General features: G+C 31.2%; 1 protein-coding gene across 1 annotated transcript in view; it reads right to left on the minus strand.

The window, feature by feature from the left end:
• Positions 1–25,846, minus strand: part of COL24A1 (collagen type XXIV alpha 1 chain) — a 354,155-nt gene that overhangs the window by 198,947 nt on the left and 129,362 nt on the right. Inside the window, exons 16-20 of the mRNA XM_051999253.1 lie at positions 24,251–24,304; positions 24,122–24,166; positions 23,765–23,818; positions 23,299–23,352; positions 4,372–4,425 (exon numbers count right to left, since the gene is read on the minus strand). Coding sequence (XP_051855213.1) covers positions 4,372–4,425; positions 23,299–23,352; positions 23,765–23,818; positions 24,122–24,166; positions 24,251–24,304 — 261 coding nt within the window. The remainder of the gene's footprint in view (positions 1–4,371; positions 4,426–23,298; positions 23,353–23,764; positions 23,819–24,121; positions 24,167–24,250; positions 24,305–25,846) is intronic.

Here is a 25,846-nt window from a genome sequence, read left to right on the forward strand (position 1 = left end):
CATCAGACAATTGAGAATTGAACTTTAGAATAGATGCTACTAATCCAGAGAGATGAAGCAGCTGTATATGTTATATGATTTTTAAGGATACCCTGAAGGTTTTTCATCTAAAAACATGCTTCCCTCACTTGCTCAGCTTGGAGAATCATGCATTTGCCCTAAGAATTCTTGCTCTATATTAAAAAATAACATCACATGAGAATCCACTGACACACTCAATCATTTATAGCTCAGTGTTAATTATATCTTTTCAATATAATGTAATTCAATCACCATGTATTTAATATTTGCTATGAATAGATTCCTGATATTAAGGAGATTAGTGCTTTTGAATAATATAAGTATATGAAGGATACAATGAATCACTTTGGGTTTGGAGGAATCAGGAAAAGTTACATAGAAGAAATAATATTTGAATTGGGACTTAAAGGGACAGGGCAGGGAGTAAGGCATTCTCGTCATTATCAAAAACATAAGTAAAGAATCACAGAATGTTAAAAACCAAAGAAATCTTTGGATCCCCTTACATTAGAAAATACTTTCATATGTAATGTAATATAAATACATTAACAGTAGAAAATATTTTACAAATGAGAAAATTGAGTCTCAAAGAAGATTGATGATAGAAAATATTCCTCTAGATTTTTTTTTTTTTTTTTTGCTGAAGCAATTGGGGTTTAGTGCCTTGCCCAGGGTCACATTGCTAGGAAATATTAAGTGTCTGAGGCCAGATTTGAACTCAGTCTTCCAGACTTCAGGGCTGGTGCTCTATCCACTGAGCCACCTAGTTGCCCACCATTAGCTTTTTAAAAAATAATTTCACAACTGCTTAGTGGTAGAACTAAGTCTTGAATTCAGATCATCTCCTTGTATGCAATAACTTTTTAATCCCACCAAATGCCATGTTAGCCATTACATGGTTTTACCCCATCCTTTAATCACTTAATCTGTCACTATAATGTCATAGTGCTTCCTGAAATGGAAGTAACCATGGACTCTCAAAAGTTAAGTAAACAAAGTGTGGTTACTAGGTATTTGATTTGTTCATAGACTTGGTCATGCTACTTCCACATTTAAAACTCTTAATGTTATCCTTATTGTTCGTTAAGCAAAGTGTAAACTTTTTTCTGGCAGTTAGGTAGTACAGAGGTTAGAACACTGAGACTGGAGCCAGGGAGTCCTAAGTTCAAATCTATCCTAAGACACTAAATAATTATGTGACAGAAAAAGCCTCTTCACTTCTGCCTATCTCAGTTACCTGAACTGCAAGATGGGGATAATAGAATCTACTTCCCTATAAAATAGGCTTTAAATTATTATGATTATCATTCACTAAAGCAGGGACACTTATCTACTCCTTGATTCATTTTAATTCAGTAAACATTTATTCCATGCCTACTGTATGCAGAGTTTTATGGTTAACACCAGTTGATATATAAAGTTTAGAAAAGATTTATTCATTTATATCATGAAGCAATTAGTTTAATAAGAGTATGATAAAGATGTAACTAACTTACAGTACCAAAAAAATGTATTATACTTTAAATTTATGAGAAACACAAATACCAGTGGTAGAATTGCCAGTAATTACAAAGATTTAGGCTCAACTTCAGGAGCAAATAATCACAATTAAAATTTTCTCAGTCTCAGGTTCTCATTATTAAGAATTCTCAAGTAGGAACTAGATTACCATTTATTTATTGGGAACATTGCTTATGAGATTCATGTGTTGGCTAAGGAATGAATTAGATAATCTCTAGATTCCCATTCCATAGCCTATACATGCTTTTCAGGAAGGCAAAATAAACACAAAGGAAAAAGCTTCTTTGGCCTCTGGACTAATTAATTTTGTAGAAAGGCAGCCATATTTGCAAAAGAAGTCATTCATATGTACATCCTTCATTTGACCCTCATGAAGGAGGCTATCTTTCTGTTCCTGTCAGAATAGTGTGACACTTTTTACAATATTGGTACTTAATAAAAATGTATTGAATTAACAAATGAAAAAAAATGACTCAAAACCCAACAAATTGACATATGGTCTTTGTAAAAGAAATCACTTTCTAAAGCATATTTTGGGAAAAGTGTCGTGTTCCAGATCATAATTACTGCATCTACAAACTAATACAACAAAAGGTTGTATTATTGATGATAATCATGGCAATGACTCTTGGTTATTGTGAAAAAGTCAAACTATTTTCTACAGACACCATTTTAAAAAGTAGAATATATATATATATAACATTCCAGAATAGTTTTCGCTTTTAAAAGTCCTTGGTAATTAAAGAGTTACATTTCCATTATGCAGAAATTTCACTTATGCGGATTTCCCTCCCTTTCCACAACAATCTTATGCAGATAATTTAACAGCTAACTATTTTACTTTGCTACATTTGCTACTCTAAATGTTATTCTTATTTTACTTTAAAATGAAATGCAGGCATTATTTTTAAATATTAATTTTGAAGCAATGGTTTTTAGTGCATTTAAAATTAGACACTTTGACAAAATATGCATTTATTAAATCAATCAGTCAGGCTTAGATGACACTAAAAGGCAGCTGTGTAGTGAGTAATATGAATACTTTGTCCTTTTAGAAGTTGGAGGAGAGAACATTAGTAGTCTCCTGCCCCTGGAAACTGTCGAAGCATTTGGCATTCTGGGTATTTTTTTCTTTGCTTTTCTTAATCTAAAAAATTAGTCTGATCCTAAATAATTTTCTCAGTTTTACAGTATATGTGATACTTTATTATATCCTCATATATCTTCCCTTTTCTTTTCTCTGGCCCCCTTCTGTTGACTCATATGTTTGAATGAGAGTGAGCTTGAGAAGTATTCTCTTCATGTGGTATATGACTCATAGGACAATATGACTGCAAAGAGAACCCAAACATAATATCTCTGAAGCTTCTATTTCAAGTAGGCTTCCAGGAAATCAACCAATTATAAATCACACATGAAGCCGATGTCTAAATTGTTATAAAATATGCAAACAATTCTGAGGCATTTTCATAGACAACTACTGTTGTCCACAACAACAGAAAAATGAAAAAAAAAATACAAACATTTTGGAAGTAAACATTCTGTAAAGTTCAAGGTTCAAAGAGGATAACATAAAATATGCTTCAAGAACAGATATTAAATTCAGTATTAGGAATCTATTGTGAATTATTTTGAGCTAAGCTTGAGAATATGCTTCTAGTATTTCTTTTCTTTACCCTATATTCTAATTTTTTTTTCCTTTTAGCAGCCAGATGGTACAGAATCCTGAGATTGATGTAAGAATATAAAGACATATTTAACAATTAGGTGGGCATGGGAGTCTGGGTGGAAGAGAGATGTGGATAGATACACTTTTACATTTAATCTACTTTATTAACATTTTCTCCCTCACTTTCTTAAATTTAAATAATTAAAAACAATAAACTAAACCCTATTCTGTAGTAGCTGTTGATTTCTGAAGTGTGAATGCTAACACTGAAAATATGGCTCCATTCAGGACATTGTTGATTTGGGAATCTTGAAAACTTGATTTCAAATCCAACCTCATACAATTAATAGCTGGATGACTCTGGATGATGCATTTGGTTTCTGTTTGTTCATTTTTAAAATGGGAATAACAATAGCACTTATTATCAAATTAAAGCTAAAACCTGAAAGGTTATGTTCTCTTTTTCAAGTCCAGGGATTTAAGGGAACTTCAAGGGCAGATATTTGTTCAGTTGTGTACAATTTGGATGAAGAGATGAATGATTTTACTCACAAAGACATGGTTTTGTTAGGAGGAATGTTTTCTTCATTGAAGTAGATCACAACCTCTTGGTAGATGGTCTTTGTGAATTATTGTTGCCAAAATTTTTGCCATCCAGTGGCCAACTCTTTGGCGCAGAACTTAGCTGGAGTGGTTCTTAGGCATACAAAAGTAGCCCATGCTATTTTCTACTACACAGGAATTTAGCTCTTTCTAATTTAGGAGAACCTACATGACTTTGTCCTTACCCGTCCACTGAAAAATCTGAAAAAAAAAATTCCACAGAATAATGGAGCATGGGGATATATATATTGAGGTCCTCAGGTAAAAATTGAAGGACAACTTCAGTCCTTTCTACTTATACAAGTTTCTTCCTTTTGGAAAGAGAAGAGGAAGCTAGAGACCATATAATTTGTGATCCTCTGCCCTCACTGGTCTAACTTCCAAAATTTAACAAAGATCATTACCAGATAGTATCTAATGTAACAAAAATATTTAATCTAATCTATGTTCACAGATGTTAAATGTTCTGAAGTGCTCCCTTAATACTGTTTTGTGAAAACATGTTTTTACCAACTGAATTCTGTTCTAATGTTATTATTCTTTCACCAACATTTTACCTCTGGTCCTGGTGGTCCAGATGGTCCGTGGGGGCCTGGGTCACCTGCTTGTCCCTAAAAAAGAAAAGAAAAGAAAGCAAGGATAAGAATTTATAAAATAAGTATAATTTATAAAGAAATAAGCATGTAATAAACTAGCATTTTACAATGCCATTGTGTCCTTTAAAGTTTCATTGGTTTACCACACAAAAACTAGCAAAATTATATTCCATTTATTGAAAGGTTTCAACATTATTATAAAAAATTCATTTAAAAATATTTTAATCTATGCTCATTTTGAAATATTAATATAAAATAAATTAATGCTAGTGGTTCTGAAAATCTCAACTCTTTCAAAGATTGCCTATTAGATCATTCCCATTTTCTCTAAATTTTTATTCTCTTCTACTTTACTGGCTACTTCTGTCATTCTTAAAGCAATTAAAACACTTTTGTTTAACCCTATTATCTATTATTTCATGAAATTAACATCTTATATCCTGGGTATAGATTTGATCCAAATCTTTCAAGTCAATGTAAACGAGGCTCTTCAGTGTTCTGGCATCTGATGTAATCATCACAATGGCATCTTCAAACAGGAGTATTTGGAGGAGTTCACCATCTATAAGTGATTCCTTCCTGCACTTGAACTCTGTGAAGGTTCTAAGTGACAGGCAAGACAGTGATATATACCTTTGAAAAGTTTATGTCTCTTATTATTATTAACTTGATATTAATAATCAGGAGTTCACAGAATGAAATTATCACATTTGTGAAATTATCCAAGGAATCTTGTATGATTCACACACAAAAAACCACTTTTGTTAGAAGAGAGTTCTTAAGGTAGTAGTTTTTCCTACTAAAAAACAAATCATACAGATAGATTTTATATATTCTATAGCTTTCAGTCACTTGTATGACTCTAATGATATGATATACAATAGATTATCTTTCATGAAGGTCTGCCTATTATCTTATCAAACTTTCAAGAAAGCCATCAATAACACATAGATATTATTTACACAAACACACACGCATATGTGTGGGAAAATAGAAAGTGAGTCAATAATTACTGATATTCTCTAGCTTGCTTTTCTGCATATTAAAAATCTAAATATTTTTTGCACATCTTTGGTATCTTCCCTCTCTCAGACACCTTGAAAATGAATACTTTTAATAATATGCTATGTCTAGGTTGGACTTCCTCTATGTGTACTTGGTCTGGGACATGTATTATGACAATTTTTAGTTCAATTCTTAAAAAGTGACATTTGCTTTCATTGTCTCTACTTTCTTTCTTCCCATTTGCTTCTCAATCTTATCAAAACTGAGTTCTTATCTCCTTCAACAAAAGCTATTCACTGTCAGTTTACCAATCATAATTTAGTTATTAAATCCAATAATCATTTCTCTGCCTTCATACTTCTTTACCTCTACAATATTTGACAATGTTGAAGACCCTGCTTTTAAGTAACATTTCCTTCTTTGCTTTATGCTCTCTCTTGCTTTTCTACTTGGCTGCTTATTTCTTTGCAATCTCCACTGCTGAATTATTTCCCATATTTTACCTCTTCAATTGGATTAAATGAATATATCTTTGCTGATAGATGTCATATATGGATAAATAGATACTGAGATATACACATATAGATATATATGCACTAAATGTATATGTGTGTATTTACATAATACATAAATGCTTATATGCATAAATATGTTTTCTATAGCTTTCTGTGTATATATATGTATTTATTATATATACATATATAAATATGTGTGTGCAACTCCCATCTCTTTTTACTTTATATTTCCAAATTAATGGTCAAATAGCATTTCAAATATAACATATCCAAAACAAAACTCATCTTTCCCTCTAAACTCACCACTTTCAAATTTCATTTCTATTGAAAACACTACCATGCTTTAGTCAATTACCTAGTTGGTTTACTACATAGATTTCAATCTTGATACTTCATTGTCCCTAAATCCTCAAGTTCAATCATTTATGAAATTTGGATTCTAGGCTAACTTATTTTATGTCTTTCTCCTTAACTCCACTCACTAGACTCCTAACCTGCTCCAGTCCCTTATTATCTCTTTTCTAGACTGTTCAAGAGTCTCTTAATTAGACTCTCAGATGTCAGTCTCTTCTCTCCCCATCTATTATCCACAGAATTACCAAAATAATCTTAGGATGTATTTGTCCATGTCACCATCCTGCTCAGCAACAATCAAACAGGTTCCTCCATTGATCCTATGCACTGTTCCTTTTTCTCCTGATACATGTCTTAAATATAAGTTGTGTGGAGAGGTGAGGTTAGGCTTTTTCATGGTTTTATACAGAATCCTGTTTTTACATTCTGTCGTGTAGATAGAAGTAATAACTTTTTTTGTCTTTTTGTATTGATTTGAGTTCAAACTGAAAAAAAATTAAGAGACTGACTCTCTCATCAGCATATTTTAATGTCAGAATGCAAGCAATAACTGGGCTTAAATACACCAAATGTTTATTATTATCTGAAAGAAATACAAATAAAATAGTTCCTCCACCATTTAAGAAAAATTGATTTATAAAAATTCTTATTATGAAATAGAAATCTTTGGGACTTATTAATTTTTAAAGGTTTATTAACTTAGGAAAATTATTAATCCTTGTTTCCTTTTTAAAAGCTATGATTTTTAAATGAAATTAAATATATATTCAAATTTACTTTTTTTCTTTGTTTTTGTACATTCTGGTTTACTTTTAAATTTATTGATAATATCTTGATTTTACACAATAGACACTTTAATAAAAATACTCATAGTAATCTCTTACAAAATATACTTCCTAAAACTTGTTTGCTAACAGAAAGAAGTGATATGCCTTTTAACTTTAATCATCATATGAACATAGACTTTTCCTTGTATTTGAACAGTTTTGTTTGATTTCCATGTTGACCTTGTTAACATTATCATAGTTTATTTGTACATGGTCATTTTGTCCTTGATTTCTTCACTTTACACTGCTTATAAGTCTTCCTCTGTTTCTCTAAATTCTTGTATTCATTATTCCTTATAGCATTCAACATTCCATTTCACTGGAAATTTGTCCAGTTGTTTATCCCATCATTTCCCATCATCAGTCACTTATTTGGCTTATTTTCCAACTTTTTTCCTATTACAGAATGTTGATATGAACTTTTTTGAATATGTAGATATTTTCTTTCTGTAAATAACTTATTTCAGATATAGTTTTAGTGTTATTTTCTGTGTCAAAAGATCTGAGAAATTCAATAGCTTTTCTTGCAAAATATTAAGCACTTAAATGCATGGAAATTTATACTTTTATATAGAATTCTCTTTTATGTTATTCTGTATAAATGGAAATAAAATTCTTTTTTTTGTATTTTTTTAGTTTAAACTGAAATTTTTTTTTAAAAAAAGAGGCCAATTTTCCTATATTCCCTTTATGAATGAGTTTTGTCCATCTTTCACCACCTAGTCTAGAACTGATAGTTACATGTTTCAAGATTATTTTTAACTTGCATTTAGCTTCTCTTTAATGATTTTGCTACTGAGCATTTTCTTCATTTGAAAATTATTTACTTATTTACTTAGGAATAGTTTGTAATCTTATATGTTTGTCAATTTCATATATATACATACATACATGTATATATATATGCACATTTAATACTACATGTCCATCAGAAATATCTAATGGAAAGATCTTTCCTTAAAGAGAATGGGTTCATACTGTTCTCTCTGCATCCAGAATTATCCTTCTCTTATTCTTCACAAGTTATACAAAAGTTACCCAAACTCCTGAAGTAGAGATTTTTACCCTGCCATTTATTTTGACTCAAGAAGCTTCAGGAGCTCCCTTATTGGTTCTATGACAAAAGACAAACTCCTTGGTTGAGCTTTCCAAATTCTTTAAAATCTGGACTAGCTTTTCAGGAATAGCACCCATTATGCTTTTACATATTCACCATTCTAGCCAAGTTGCCCTATTAGCTAGATGTTCCCTATACATAACTCTTTGTATTGGCTCTCCCTTATATCGGGATGCACTGCTTCTTTATCTCCATTTTATAGAATTCTTAGCTTTTCTTCAAAACTCAGCTAAAGTGCTATCTCCTTAAAGAATAATGTATTGATCCCCCCACTTGATGGTTTCTCCCATCTCCAAAATTATTTTATATGTCATTTAAATCTAATTTTCTTGGTATATATTGTTTTTTCCAATAAAATGTAATTTACTTGAGTGCTTAGGCAATTTTATTTTTTCTTTATTTCCCTGGCACCTAATACTAGCACCTGTTGAATAAATAAATAAAAACTGACATACAGCATTAAATGATGGCTTTTAAGAGAGGATATCCAAGGTTTGGGGTAAAAATGTTTGGTATTATTATCTCAAAAGATAACCTAAGGAATATTGGTAATTATCAACTTATGTCCATAGTTTCCCATCTCAAAAAATGTTTGTGACAATAATCTAAACATTGAGATGTATTCATTCTCATCATTGAGAATGGTTTCAGTGAAGGTATTAAAAGAAAATAGGTAGAACTTCTCAAGCAATTTTCCATAGAACATACTTTTATAGTCATATAATTGACTGTCAGCTATAAACAATCCAAACACTATTGTGTTTACTGCTTCGCTATAAGAAAAATATTGATTCAATAGAGCAAAGCATTGCCTTGAGATATGTTCCAACAATGTGTCTACATCTCAGGTGTAAAACTCATACGAGATTTCATGAAAGGTACAATAATAAAGTTAGCTGACAATCTCCTGAGTATGGATATCAATCAAGACATATAACAGGGAGACATGCTCACCAAAGGTATGTGTCACTGTCATAGGAGAATTCCAATGCAGAGTCCAAGATGAAGAAAGATTCCCTAAAATTGTGAAGTCTCCAGATACTCTTATTTAAGATGACCTTGTGCTGATTACATCAACCCTCAGAATAGTGCAGAGCCTCTTAAATGAGATATGAAGTTACTAAAGAGTTTGACCTAACTATACAAAAAGGGAAAAAATAAGTGGAAGAAGAATTCTGATTGTCCAAAGTATGATTTGCAGGAGGGTGAACAACTTGTAGATGTGATCCATCTGTACCTTTACAACTCCTGCATTGGCCATGTCTGGAAATATGTCTCATTCTGTATCTTGTCTTTTGCTTCTCTATTAGAAAATGGGTAGTGAGCTTCACAGTTGGTCTTTTAGAATTGTGGTAGGTCATTTTGATCAACATTCTTAAATCTTTCAAAGTTGTTTGTATTTTCAATTGTCCAATTGCCTCTGCTCCTTTCATTTTTCATCAAGCCATACAAATCTTTCCAGGTTTTTCTAAAACCATTATTTCTTTTTTTTTTAAATTAAAGCTTTTTATTTTCAAAACATATGCATAGATAATTTTCAATATTTATCTTTGCAAAATCTTGTATTCTATTTTTTTCCTTCTCTTCCCCTCACCCTCTCCCCAGATGACAGAAATCCAATATGTTAAACATGTGCAATTCTTCTATACATATTTCCACAATTATCATGCTGCACAAGAAAAATCAGATCAAAAAGGGAAAAAATGAGAAAGAAAACAAAAAGCAAGCAAACAACAATAAAAAGGTGAAAATACTATGTTGTAATCAAAGTCAATCCCTACAGTCCTCTCTCTGGGTACAAATGGCTCTCTTCATCACACAACCATCAGAACTAGCCTGGATCACCTTAGTGTTGAACAGAGCCACATCTATCAGAATTGGTCATCATATAATCTTGCTGTTGCTATGTAAAATGTTCTCTTGGATCTACTCAATTTGCTTAGCATCAGTTCATGTAAGTCTCTCCAGTTCTCTCTGAAATTATCCTGCTGAATGTTTCTTATAGAACAGTAATATTCCATAATATTCATATACATAACTTATTCAGCCATTCTCCAATTGATAGGTATCCACTCAGTTTCCAGTTTCTTGCCACTACAAAAAGGACTGCTACAAACATTTTTGCACACATAGGTCCTCTTCCCTTTTTATGATCTTCTTGGGACACAGGGCTAATAGAGAAACTGTTGGATCAAAGGGTATGCATAGTTTTATAGTCCCTTGAGCATAGTTCCAAATTGTGCCCCAGAATGGTAAAACTGTCATTTCTTATGGCAAAATATTAATTCATTATATTAATGTATCATAATTTGTTGTCATTTTTAGTACTTTGCAAATGTGAAAAAAGTTGCTTTAGTACTTCTCTCCATATGGGTCCTTTTCTTCTTTATTTGATTTCTTTGGGGTATAGGTCTAGTGGAGGTATGCATAGTTTAGGCATATTTGGAGTATAGTCTTAAATTGCTTTCCAGAATGGCCAGACCAAGTCACAGGCACCACTAACAGTGTACTAATGTAGTTCTTTTCCTGAAATTCTTTCAACAATAATTTAACCAATTAAAATACTTTGATTTTCATTTCTAAAATTATTAAGTGATTTCGATAATATTTACATATTAAATAATAGTCTGGATTTCCTTCTTTAAAAAAAAAAAACACTTGTTCATATCCTATGACAATTTATTAATAGGAAAATTACTCTTATTCTTAGAAATTTTCTTAGAAAATTCTTTCAGGAAATGAGCCATTTTAAGAGAAAACTACTGCATATCTCACTCTGTACCCATTAATATTTCCATTCTTAGTTGCTTTGATTTTAATAATAAAAACAATTTTATATAATAAAAATAGCAAATTTTATTCTCTGCTTTCCTATCTTGTTTAGTCATGTGCATGGATCTGAAAGATAATTTTTTTCTTTGATGTTCTTTTTAAAAATGATATGATCTTTTTTATAGCTAAATCATATCAAGAATATAAAATAATCATTTATTAAATATTTACTATGTTGCAAGATACTGGATACTAAATACTGGAAACATAAATAGAAGCAAAAAGAATGACAGTCTTTTCCCTCAAATAAGTTATATTTTAATGGGAGAAAACAACACAAAAAAGAAAGCTGAAGGAGATGGAAAAAAAGCAGGGATGTGGTGGAGTCAGTTTATATCCAGCTTGCAAGGATCAACTGTTGTTTTCATTATGTGCCTTTAAACCTCAAAAACTGTCAACTGCTACAAATCAGGAATTGATTTATTGTTTTATGGATTGTCTGGTCTTAAGTGTTGAAGAAAATGTTAGAAAAGCATATTAAACTTAGAAATGATTCACAAATTCATTTTCCTCCAGGTAGTTTTTAAACAGTTTCCAGCATACCCATGAAAAAAGATAATCTGTTTTGGGATATGGCAGAAATAGAAATTTAGAGTAAGGAGGAAGGCCAGAGAGGAATAATGGAGTAAATTTGAGTCTAGTATCTACTTGTATCTACTACAATAAAAACTGTGAAATGTTAATTTATATCTAATTTTTGTCAGACTACTTTCCATTTCTTACAATAAAAAATGATTTAGGGGTTTACTGAATACTAGGCTACTAGGCTGACTTGCTTCTGTATGTTCTATATCTATTCTGTTTTGATGATTCTTCTGTCTATCTTGACTAGAATAAAATAATGATTACTTCTTTGTAGTATAGTTTGATATCTGGTTTTGCTAGGCTGCTTTCCTTTCCACTTAAAAAAAAAGTTTTCCTTGAAATATTTGAACTTTTGCTACTCCATATGAATTTAGTTATTTTCCCTCCAGCTCTACAAAATATTCCTTTGTTAGGTTGATTAGCATGGCACTGAATAAGTATATTAGTTTGGGTAGGTTTGTTATTTTTATTATACTGGCACTGTCTACCCATGAGCAATTAATTTCTCCAATTATTGAGGTCAGTCTTTATTTCCCTAGAGAGTCTCTTGTAATCATACCCATATTGTTTCCATATGTGTTGGTAGATGAAACCTCCCAGGTATTTTATACATTCTGTAATTATTGTAAATGGAATTTCCTCTTTATATCTCTTCCTGTTGCATTTTGTAGACTATAAGTACTAATACCAAAGACTTATATAGATTTAGATCATGAAATTTTATTAACTTTATTAGTTTTAATATATTTTAATTGATTCTCCTCTGATTTTTTTGAGTAAATCATCATACTATCTGAAAAATGTGATAATTTTAATTCTTGTTTACCTATGTTTATTCTCTCAAATCACATTTTTTTTTCTTATTTCTATAACTAGCAGTTCTACTATCATAAAATATTAGTGGAGATAGTGAATATTTTTGCTTTACTCAATCTTAATGGAAAAATTTGTAGTTCAGTACCATTAAATACAGATAATTGGTGAAGCAGAGAATTTTCTATTTTAGTACTCTTTTAAAAACATAAATGGGTGTTAGATTTTATTTAAAAAGGTTTTTTTCTGCACCTTTGATATTCATAAGATTTCCATTATTATTAGGTTTTATTTTATTTGTAGTTTTCATAATAAAAAATTAAACTTGAAATCCTGGCATAAATTCTATCTAGTTATGATTTTTTTGATATGTTCCTATAAACCTCTTTGCTAATCTTTCAGGGTGCTCAATGGATATCTTAAACTAATACATCCCAAATGGAACACATTATCTCCTTCCCCACAATTTCCTTTTACTCTAGAAGGTAACATCATTCTCCCAGCTCCTGAAGTTTACAACCTAAGAATAAACTGCTTGAATTTTTGATAGAATTTATTTGTAAATTCATTTGTTTCTTTTCTCTTTCTATAAGGTATCATTTGTTGTTGGAATCCTTACAAACTGCTAACTAATTAGAGTTGATCTAATCTTACAAGAAGATGTTTTGGGCAGAACCTGAAACAAGGTACTAAGTAGAACTAATTAGTACAATGCTTGTGTTTACACCTTTACTAATTGGCGTTCACAAGTATGCCAGCTTCACAAAGTAAATGTTGTGAGTTCAAATCTTGGCGTTCTTGTTCTTCTCAAAACACAGCTGGTTTAGCTTAGAGCCCTCCAAATATCTCCAAATCCAAAGGTTCTGTCCTTTAGCCTCTGCCTTTGCTTTCTTCAGCCTCCAACCAGCACAGAGATGGAATGAATCTCTTGTCTCCTTCACTTGGGTCTCGGCTAGCTTTCTGGTGAGTCTTTCAGACCAGCTTGGTCTCAGTGGGGGAAGTTCAGGAGCCCAGCCACCTACCACAGTGGTATGAGATGAAGATGAATCTGGTTGTCCGCTGAACTCTCGACAAGAGGGCTTCTGGCGTAATTCTGCTGAAATCTCTCAAAGTGCTCTCTGTCTGCACCAGAGTGCTCCTCTCCAGTCCAACTGAACTCTCTTCTGCGACCAGCCAGCCAAGTGGAAAATATAGGAATAGCTCTCTCTTCACTGGCCTTATATGTGAATCTTCTGAGAGAATGGGATTATGGGTTTTCTCCCATAGTGCTCTCTGGCCCAAAGAGCTTTAAGGGAAGTGTGAATTCACAAAGGTACAAAGTTTACTTTGTGAAGCTGGCATACTTGTGAACTCCAATGAGTAAAGGTATAAACACAAGCATTGCACTAACTAGTTCTACCTAATACCCTGTTTCAGGTTCTGCCCAAAACATCTTCTTGTAAGATTAGATCAACTCTAATTAGTTAGCAGTTTGTAAGGATTCCAACAATTTGTGACCTTTTCATTATTTATTTCCTGCAGGTGTGGATTATTTGAATTTTTTGCTTCTTCTCTTGAGTTCAAATCTGGTCTCAAACACTTAATACTTCCTAGCTATGTGACCCTAGGCAAGTCACAACCCCACTTACCTCAGCAAAAAAAACAAAAAAAAAAAGTGACTTTTTTACATTGAATATTATTAAAACTATTTTTAATTTTTAGAAATTGGGGGAAATTAGTTAAGGTTTTAAAATTTGTTGGTTTTTTAGTTGTATACCCCCAATTTATTGATCTGTTCCTTCTCCCTTGTTTTTAGTGGAGTTATCTGTCAATTGCATATTTTCCCATAAAGGCTATTTTGGCTGTGTTCTACAAATTTTGGTATACTATGTTATTATAATTTTCTTTGATAAAATATCCCTATAATTTATTCTTTGACATACCATTTCCTCAGGATTAAGTTATTTAGTTTCTAATTTTTAACTCTTTCTTTAATTTTCCTTTACTGAGTATAATTTCTATTGCATTGTTATTTTTTAAGAAGGATGTGTTTAATATTTCTTCTTTCCTTACCTATTTTCTTATTTTGGGTCTAAGGTTTTTATGCAATACATTTTGAATTTTTGTAAATGCATTGCACAGTGCTGAAAAATATGAATATGCAGATTAAGGGCCTGTAAACAGAAAAAATAAACCTCCAATAGAATAAAGGATTTCTAAGTATTCCTAAAAGACCAGAATTAAATAGATCTTTTGAAATGAAAATGTATGCAGCAAGAGAAACATAGGATATCATATATTGTTGTTTAATTGAAAGGGAATTGTGAGGATAAATTGTTTTCATGTTAATAAAGAGATAAGAAACAAATGACTTCCCAGAACTCTAATATTTTTTAAGAGTCATAAAGAAGTTAAAATGATGGCAGATCTATGGATGGTTTTGTTCTATTTTAATGGTCTTAGAAGACTAAAATGGGAGGAAAAGGCCATTATAAGGAGAGGAAAGGCAGAATAACCAGGAGTCAATTACCATTGTATAATAGAAGTGCATTAGATGTTTATAATCTCTATGTTTATAATATAATGTTTATAATGCTCTTTTAAAAAGATTATCTGAGAAATGTACATACATATACTCATATATAAGTTTATTTAGAACCATTAATACTTAATATAATGCTTTTTTCTATTTAGCATATCAATATAATAAAAATAAAGATCATGTATAATATGCATCTATACATGCATGCATATGATATGAACATTCACATATATCTACATAAGGGATATTACATGTGTATGTAGATCATACAAATAAGCACACAATCATAAATGCAAATTTTCCCTTTATAAGCATATTAAACAATAGGGAAATAGCAAGAAAAGGAAATGGGATGGGGATAGAGAGAAATATGAAAAAATAAAAGGGTAGGATTAGTAAGACAATAGTCATAAACAAAAACTTGAATGTTGTAGGCAGGAATGTAAAGGGAAGATAAGAAGAAAGAGTAAGAATCAAGGGTGAGGAATAAAGAGAAGAGAATAAATGCAACACATAGGCAGCAGAGTTTTTCATGTATAAGATCATGTGTCATTTAAATGGTTTCTCTTCCACCATATTCTTTTCTGTGAAGAGGGATGTGAAACAAAAAAGAGGAAAAAATTGCAAGATACATACAGGATGAAGGAAGTTTCATATACAATTAATCATGATTATAAATATGAATGGGATTAATTTGTATATAAAACAGTATATAGATAGAGGGTATATAGATGGATTAGAAGTTGGAACCCAACAATATGTTGTTTACAGGAAATATACTTAAAACCCTAAGATTCTCATACAATTAGAATGAGATGCTATTGCAAAATATGTTTTAGCTGAACTTTAAAAGGGGGGGGGGAGGAGTGAAGCAGCAGTTGAATTAAAATAAGCCTAGAGTATATATAGTAAGGTAAAAAGAGATAAGCAGTGAAATTAAATTTTACTTATAGACAATATAGAAAAATACAGAAAAAAAACTTATAGACAATGTTGACAATATAGAAAAATATAGAATTTTAGAAAAATCAGAGATGACATATCCCTAGTGATTACTGAATAGTAATACAAATGAATTTATATACTTCTCAGACGTTTGATATTTTTACAAAAATTGAATGTGAATTGATGTATAAGGACCTTACCCAAAAATGTAGAAAAACAGAATGACTAAACATAGCATTTATTAACTTTAATAGTGCAAGAAAAAATCAATTCAATATTCAATAAAGGGTCCTTAAAGAATTAAAAAGTAATTGGAGACTAAGTAATATAATTATAATGAATTGGTAAGTAAAAAAAAAAAAAACAACTTTAGAGAGAAGAGAAAATTTAATCAAATAAAATGACAATAATGAGACAAAAAATCAAAATGTATAAAATGCAACTGAAACAGTTCTTAGAGGAAATTTGTATTTTGATCTCTTTATCAACAAAGAAAGAAGAAATCAATGAATTGGACATTTGATTAAACAGCTTCCTAGATCAAAAAGTGATTTGAAAATGAAATTATTTTTATCATAAACTTAAAATAAAGATGTGTGGCAAATGGAAGAAGAAATAGAGGAAATTACAGAAAAAATTTGTTCAATTAGGTGCTAATAAAACTGTAGAAGAAACAGATGAATATTTAGAAAACTCTTTGATTTATCTATACTATCCCCAATTAACTCACAGAAAAAAAGAAAAATATCCCATATATGCAAAAATATTCATATCGGCCTTTTTGTAGTAGAACTAGAAACTAAAAGGATGCCCATTTATTGGATAATAGCTAATAAATCATGGCATATAGATGTAATATAATATTATTTAGCATATGAAAGATGACATGAGTGGTTTCAGACAAACTTAGAAATTCCTATATGAATTGATGCAGAGTAAAGTGAGATAACAATTTTTAGAAAAACAGCTTTTAAAACATGAGAACTCTGATCAGTACAACATTCAGGTATGGTTAGGACTGATGAAATATCCTATCCACTACATAAGAGAAAAGAGATGATCTTAAAAAGAAAAGAAATACATTTTTAGATCTGAAAATGTCAGGATTTATTTTGCTCAACTATGTATATTTGTTGCAAGAAATTTTTAAATTGTTTTCCCCAACAAGGATAGGAAGGTAAGTGTGAATAAAGAAAGGGTATGGGAAAAAAAAACAAAAAAAAATGTAAAACAGAGTCACTGAATAATGTTTAATGCCAAAAAGAAAGCAGGAAGTCATCTGTACAGAAGTAACTACAAGCAGGAAAGCTTTGAAAGCCATGGGTTGAAATTATATAATTAAAAAGAAAAACAAGCTAGACATAATAAAGGTCTTTAGTTTCTTGTACAATCTTCCTTTCCCCTCCTCATTTAATGTGTATGGAAACGTCCACTTTATTTGGTGTTAAGTTCATGATAAATTTTATTTATTGAAATTTTAAAAGAGAGGGAATATGAGGAAGGCACTCAATGTGCTGATGAAAAGAAAATAATGAGAATTGCCTATGCTAGATGAGCATGAATTAGTTTTAATTTTCATGTTTTAAAGGAAAGAATCAAATGTACTTAATCACAGATTTTTTGAAGTTATGTGATATGTGATCATTTCTGTTTCATGTCTAATGATTAATTCTTCCCATATCTGCAATTATGAAAAATACTACCTTCCATTCTTCTTTAATTTCTTTATGATCTAACTTTTTATGAATAAATTATTCATTTAGAATTTAGTTTAGCAAAAGGCATAAAATGCTGACCTAGCCCTATTTTTCTACCACACTGCTATCAGTTATCCTAACATCCTTCATCAAGGAGAGTGTCCTCCATAGTAATTGAGTTCTTGGGTTCTTCTAATATTAGATTACTGTTCACATTTTTCCTAGGTCTTTTTTTTTCCCAAGGTAATCAGGGTTGAGTGACTTGCCTAGGGTCACACAGCAAATGAGTGTCAAATGCTTGAGGCTGTATTTGAACTTAGTTCCTCCTGACTTCAGGGCCAGTGCTCATCTAACTGCCTCTAGGTTTTTCTTATTTAGTGTATTCCACTGATTTAAAAAAAATTTTTTTGAAGCCAGAAATACATAGCATTAATTATTGTTATTTTATATTATAGTTTGAGATCTGGCTCCAAAACCTCTTCAGCTTAGCAGAGTGTCTGAAATGTAGTTAGAACTTAATAAATGTTGTTGCCCTATTGCATCTTCCTAATTTCTTTCATTATATATCTTGTTCTTCTTGACCATTTCCAAAATATATTTTTAAAAATTAATTTACTTTATTCCATGTTATATGGCATTCCTCTTTAATTTGGTGAGTTTTTTGCACTAAACGTGGAGTAATTTGGGTAATATTATTTTTAGTGTATTAGTAGATTACATCCTTACAAGTGAAGGTCTCTAGTTCTTTAAGTCTTCCTTTATTTATATTAAAAACAATTGGATATATATTTATGTATCTATATAATTTGGGCATATATATATATTTGTATGTATATTTATGCACACACATATATATGTATATATACATATGGTTTTTCCTCTCTCCTGATATAGCAATTTCTATATATTTAATATCAATAATTTATAATGTTTAATAATGAATATACTTAATTCTAAATATTTATTATTTATATTTAATGGTTTTACTTATTATAGCAATGGTGTTAAACAAGACTTAGTTGATTGAGTCTCTCTCTCTCCCTACTTTTTCTACTTAATACATTTAGCAAATATGTTATCTATTTGATCATTAATGATGATAGCTTAATAGCTATTTTTCAATTTGTTTATCTATTTATTTATTTTAAGGCTATTTAATAGATCTATTTATCATAGTCCAATAGCCACTTTAAAGGATGCATATGCTGCATTTGAACATTTATTTATGAATTCATTATAACAGAACAAAGGTATCAAATGTTTTGCTCACAAAAGACTGCTATTAAAATCAGATTAAAATGTTTTTGGAAAATATTTGATAAAACAATTAGAAATGTAATGCAATACAGGTATGTTAATTTGTGGTTTTCTAAGTAAATAAAGCACCCACAGGCATTCATTTCTATTTTGACACTATTGCCCTAGAACATTATCAATTTTTGAAAATGCATGTGCACTAATGATCAGAAAAATGCAAATTAAAATAATTTTGAGGTACCATCTCATACCTATAAGAGTGGATAATATGACAAAGATGTTGGATATTGGAAGGGATGTGGGAAAACAGGGACACTAATACAACGTTGGGGGATTTCTTAACTGATCCAACCATTCTGGAGAACAATTTCCACATCCAAAAGATTATAAAATTGTACATACCCTTTGATCCAGTAATATAATTGCTAGGTCTCTGTCTCACAGATATCCAAAAGGAAAAAGACCTACTTTTACAAAAATATTTATACTTTTGTGGTGACTAAAAATTGGAAATCAAAAGGATGTCCATCAGTTGAGCAATGATTAAACAAGGTGAGATACATGATTGTAATGAAATATTATTGTGCTGTAAAAAAATGACAAGCAGGATGATTTCAGAAAAATCTGGAAGAATCGACATAAACTGATGGACAGTGAAATTACCAGAACCAGGAGAGTGCTATACAAAGTAAAAGCAATATTATGTGATGAAAAAAATGTGCATAACTTAGCTATTCACAGCAAGACAATCCCAAAGGATTAAAGATAAAGCATATAATTCGCCTCCAGAAAAAGAACTGATATTGAATGAATATGGAATGAAACATACTGTTTTTCACTTTCTTTCTTTCATTTTTCTTTTATTTTTCTTATATAAAGTTGCTTTTTAATTTAATACTTTTATCAATTTATTATTAATTTAATACTTTAAAAATTATTTTATTGGATCTTGCAGTAATTCCTAGGATTCTTGTGGTCTTTCATCCTACTTTCAGGAGAATTAGTTGTAATTATTTAAAAATAGCTCTTCTGTCATTTTCTCTTAGTATTTTCTTGCTCTAGAGTATGTCTTCATTATATTAGGAGATTTTATTTTCTTCTTCATTTCTTTAGTTTCTCTAGTGTTTTTCATTCCACTGGTGTTCTTTTTTCTATCCCTTTTTGTAGTTTTTTTTTTTTATTTGAGTCATTATGAGATGTTTTGAGATATTAGAAGAGCTGGAAGTATTAAAAATCTCTTATATCATGATTCCTGAAGATCTTTCTGATTTAATCTATAATATGCATATTTTTAGGGATAATCTTTTGAAAAGAGTGAAATATTCAATATACATACATGATAGAACTCCTAAAATATATGACTGTTCATATAAATATATCATAATACGATTGTAAGGGTCAATGAAAGGTATGATCTAGTCTCCTGCCTTAAGAAACGAATAATTCTTAAGTATTCCATGGGGATAATTCCCATTATTTTTCAAAATTCCAGAGAAAGAAATTCCAGCTGCTCCTTCCCTAACCCTTAAAAATATTTAACAAATCTCAAGATCAGGAAATTCTTCCTTATTAAACAAGAATCCACACATTACAGATTAGGTTCATTTGGAAATAATATTATTAACAATAGCATTGTGAACAATAACAAAGATAGAAGAGATATAAAACAGTAAAGATATTCTTATGACTTTGGTGGTCTATTAATGATGGTAAACAAATGTTTTGGAGAAATATTGTTATTTGGCATGGAAGTTTTTTAATTTGAGAGCTGGTCTCTCTGAACAAAATATTCTTCAAGCAGGTGTTTGAAAGCAACTTTTACAGACAAAATACATTGTAATTCATTGTCACTGTGCCACAAATGAATGTAGAAAAAAAACTATAGATCAAAGATTTTTGGGACTAAGTCCTAATTTATGCTCTCATTAGGATTAAGTCCTAATCTCGTGCTCTCATAGCACAAAACTTTTAAGGTAGGATATTAAAGAATGGGGACAGGAAGTAGATCATTTCATTAAACTTTCTCTTTCCTCTACATTATCATATAGAATAATAGTTTGAAAGGGGAAGAAAAAAAGAAGAAAAAAATTTGAAAGGCTCTTAGCGATTATCTAATTTATCTTCACTAGGAACTTGGTATTATAGTAGGCACTGAGGATAGAAAGACAAAAATGGAGCAGTTTCTGTCCTCAAGAGCTTATGTATTATTGAATAGTCAAGTTGCTCATTTTAAAAATAACAATAAATCCAGGAACGAGTAAGTGGTTTAGTCAGGGATCTCTGGGACCAGAACCTAGCTATTCCCTAAAATTTAGTCCAATGACATTTCACTGTTATATGCTGCTAAAATGATTTAGATTAAACAGTACAAAACAAAATGAACATATTTGCTTTGTGTATATATGACTTAAATAAGCAATTATATAGAAAACTTCAACAGTATATTATGCAATCTTCCATTTCTGAAATGCATTCCTTCTGCATCTCCACCTTGAGGATTCCTTCCATTCCTTCAAGATTTAGCTCAGTGAAGCTTCCCTTGATTAGCTTATCTTAAAGTGCTCTTTTGCAAATTTTCCTTGAGCATTTTCCCTAAAGGAGTGATTCTCATCGAGTTAAGCCACATTGTATATATATAAAACATGTCAAATTTTATTAAATTATATATAAGCTTCTTAAAGGTGGAGACTGTGTTTCTGTGTAGGAAACACAGTCCCCACCTTTAAGGAGCTTACATATAAGCACTTCATTCCTGAGTTCAACTAATATTACTTATAATTTGGGGGATTGAAATAGCATATCACATTTTTTCTACCCACCCTCCTTCAAAATAGTGGTGAAATAATATTTTTTTTAAAACCTGAAAAATCCTCACATTGAATATCACTGTAGAACACAAGAGTAGCAGCTTCCTTCAATTTCTGGATGCTTCCACCATCTTGGTCAAGAAAAGATTTGAAAATACTCTGGCAAACCTGAATTTCATAAATCTTTTATTGGCTTATTATAATTCCACAAATTTTGCCCTCTTGATAATAATAATAATAATAGTTGCTATTGATATAGTCCCTTTAGGTTTCATAAAGCATTTACATATTTTGTCTCTTTTGAGCCTTACAACAAAACCATAAACCATTATCTCCAGTTTAGGAATTTAGAAATCAATGTTCAAAGGGTCACGTGTTCCTCACCACAAAGCTAGTATTAGAGGAAGAATTTAAAGTTAAATTTCTTTGATTCTGAGTCCAGATCTCTATTATTCACTGTTCCATGGGATTTACCAAAAGTTAATATGCAAACTGCCTTGATGCCAGACAAATAGGCAAAGCTTTCAAGCCTGGCAGATGATCCCTAAAGAGGAGGGTTCCTTCCAAAGGCTGTCAGGAAATGTCTTCTTGTCTTTTGGGATAGTTCAACCATAGAAAATGCCTTTGAAATACAATTTCAGGAAGCTACATAGGATGGGATAAAATCAAGGATTTTTAAAAACTAATATTCTACAGTCTGTGGGTCCTTGACCTAATGATGCTATCATATCTTTATAAACTGAAACATGTGTAAATTTTTCAGGGGAGGAGAAAAGGCTGTTTCTCTAGAGGACTGAGGAGAACCACATGCTGTGTATATATGAGTTATAGAGATGTTTTAAACTTGATTTTTTTATAATAGTTTTGCTTTTGTAAAAGGCTTTCATTATAAGTATATGAATTAATAGATGAATTAAGCATATTATGTTAACTAATTCTGGTTCTGTGTTGTTTTCTTTTTTTTTTCTTTTTTTTTTTTTTGCTGAGGCAATTGGGGTTAAGTGTCTTGCCCAAGGTCACACAGCTAGGAAGTGTTAAGTGCCTGAAGTCACATTTGAACTCAGGTCCTCCTGACTTCAGGGCTGGTGCTCTATCCACTGCATCACCTAGCTGCCCCAGTTCTGTGTTGTCTTAAATGACAGCATTCAGTGATGAATGTCCAAGAGCCATAGGAAGAAAGAAACAAGTTTTGCTTGGCCAAAAGAATTAGTATACCATGGTATTTCTCTTGGGAGCTCCTTCCTTAATCAGTCAATTGCTTGGAAAAATCAAAATATCATTATTTAAGATATTGTCTATTTTCTGGCTTGTAAACATGTGATTCAAATTAAACACTTCTTATAAGATGTCATCTAAGGGAACATCACAACCAATCAAAGTCTTAAGGGTTCACAGAAACTTGGGCTTTGGTCTGATCTAAAGTGGATTGGGAACCAATAGTCTGTGGAATACGGGTTAAATTATGAAATTAGCTGAGCCCTGAAACAAGCTAGAAAAGGCAAGACCAGTGAGGTTGAAACCTCTTATAGCTTCTAAGACTAACAAGTTTTGAGATTCATGCTATGACTTGCACTGATACAATCAGAAAGAGTAAAGTAAAAGGTCAAACCTACAGAAGGTCCTGGCTTTCCTCTCATTCCTGGTGGTCCTGGCAAACCAAGAGCTCCCTGGGGGGAAAAAATACTAATTCAGGAAAGAGAGCAATCATCACATCACAAAAGGCCACTATGGTCTTATTTATAAATGACATGTCCAAAATATATCGCAGTATTTGGAACAATCGAAATATGTATCAACAAAGCAATTTAAATCCTACTTTTTTTTAATTCAGATGTTGCCATATGTTAACACAGAATGGTACCAAAACATCTGGGATCAAAAGATTAGAAAAAGCAAAATTTTGGGCTACATCTTCGTAATATTTATGAACTAATAAATTTGTTGTTCAAATCATGCAAGGGATTTGTTTACTGACACATTTAATGAAAGATACATATTATACCTTTTCTTTTAAAAACATTTACATATTATATTTCACTGGGTTTTGTCTATATATAGAAATTATTCCACAAAAATTACCTTGTCTCCAGGATACCCTGGTTCTCCCGGCTCTCCTGCAATGCCTTGTTCACCCTAAACAACATAGTATTATACACAGGCAGACACTGAATGTAAAATAATGCATCTGCAAAGATGATGATATTATAAGAACAAAAATATCAATTTAAATGAACCACATGTAAACTCATCTATTATCCATATAAGTACTGAAAAGTATCCATTAGCAATATGAAACTATGACTGAGGGTTTAAGTGAAAGCTAGTAAATGGGAATGCTATTTTGAAAAAATAATTTTTGAAGATCAAAGTAGTAGAAAAAAGTAAAGTTTAAGAGGAAATGAATTATCTCTATGGTAATGGAAATATTTAGATCACCTTATCACCTTTGATTCCAGGTTGCCCCATATTCCCTGGAAGACCCTAAGGGGAAAAATGTTTCGACTGTCACTTTTGAAATCATAAATCAGTCAAAGAGAGATATCATTTAAACAATCAAAACCATACCATTGGCCCAGGAATCCCAGAGGGTCCACTTGCTCCCAGGGGGCCAACAGCACCCTGCAATGCAATTTAAAAAATGAGTCCTATTAAAGTTTGCAGGAAGATTATAAAGAGAACATTAGACAAGCAAGTGGCTCAATGAATCCTTAACTATGGTCAAATTAATTTACTTTGTCCCTTCAGACATTACTTGCACTTTCTTATCTTTAGCTGAGGTGGTAGTGGCAGGGGCAGTGAATACAGCATCAGAATATTTGGCTTCAAATCTTTATTCAACTACTACCTCTGTGACCATGAAAAGTCAGCAAATATCTCTGGCCTCAGCCATCTCATCTAGAATGAAGGTGATTGGATAATATTCCTTCCAGCTTAAACTTCTACAGTTCTCTTGGTCTACTGAAATCCTAGCTGTCCAATGCAGACCCTCCATGAAGCCTTTCTGGGGTATTTTACCCCATGATAAATTTTTATTTCCTCTAATCTCCTATAATGTTTGCTATTGAAAATACTATATTTATTATATTAGGTACTTTAATTACATGCACTAGTCTGCAACATTGCTTTTATCTACTGAATTATGATTTTCTTTTCCAGGATATGAGTATCAACGAGCCAGATTATAAATTCTTTCAAAGTAAGGACCATATGTGATTCCTCTTTGAATCCCTTATAGTTCCCTGAACAATAAATATTTATTGATTTGATTTAAACTTAGTGCTTCATTATACCACTTGAAAAATCAAACTTCTGAATACATGAAGTCTATCCAGCATCAAGGTTGGATTTAATTAAAAAAAAAATTCTCTGTTGGACCTTTTTCATTGTTCTAAGATAAAATTTTTCACTAGCAGTGTTATCCATATTTCTAGATCTCTGTATGAGCTTCCAGATGCTTTGTGGGATCTTTAAAAAATTGATACAAAAATTGATCCTTGGATAAAAGCCTTAAACTCAAAGTGGTCTAAGTAGCACCATAAGGCTAACTTACAAAGAAATTGTAGACTTGCTTTGGTAGAGGGAATTTTTTTCACTTAGGAATAACTTGAATTACTCAGGTTATTCAGGTGCATCTCAGTTCAAATCTGAATTCAAACACTTACTAGCTTTTTGACTCTGCCTAAGTCACCTAACCCCAATTGCTTCAAAAAACTTTAATGAAAGTATATTGAATTATTGGTACTTTAACAAGGCCAAAATAGATAGGCAATACTGAGTGTTTTCTTTTTATTGAATAAATATTCTCTCTACCATCACTTTTTTAATAAAAGAAAATAAACAACTTTTAAAAGATGCCTTTGGGAATAGAATAACTGTTTTACCTCCAATATCATAGGTCAATTCAAACAATCTATAATTGTACAAAACAATATTTAAGAAGGGAAAATCTGACAGAGATTGAGAAATACTATGCATGAAATAGCTTTGTTTCTGGATAAATCTTAATGTCAAATAAAACTAAGATAGATTGTTTCCAACATGTTTAATCCTGAAATACATATGACAGTGGGGAGGAAAAGGGTAATTCTTTCCAGCTTGTTAAAATAGATACACTATGGAAATACATCATTACTTATGCATCCAAAAATTTGTCAATTGGAA

This window comes from Antechinus flavipes, chromosome 4 (genome assembly GCF_016432865.1).
Source record: "Antechinus flavipes isolate AdamAnt ecotype Samford, QLD, Australia chromosome 4, AdamAnt_v2, whole genome shotgun sequence".
NCBI lineage: Eukaryota > Metazoa > Chordata > Mammalia > Dasyuromorphia > Dasyuridae > Antechinus > Antechinus flavipes.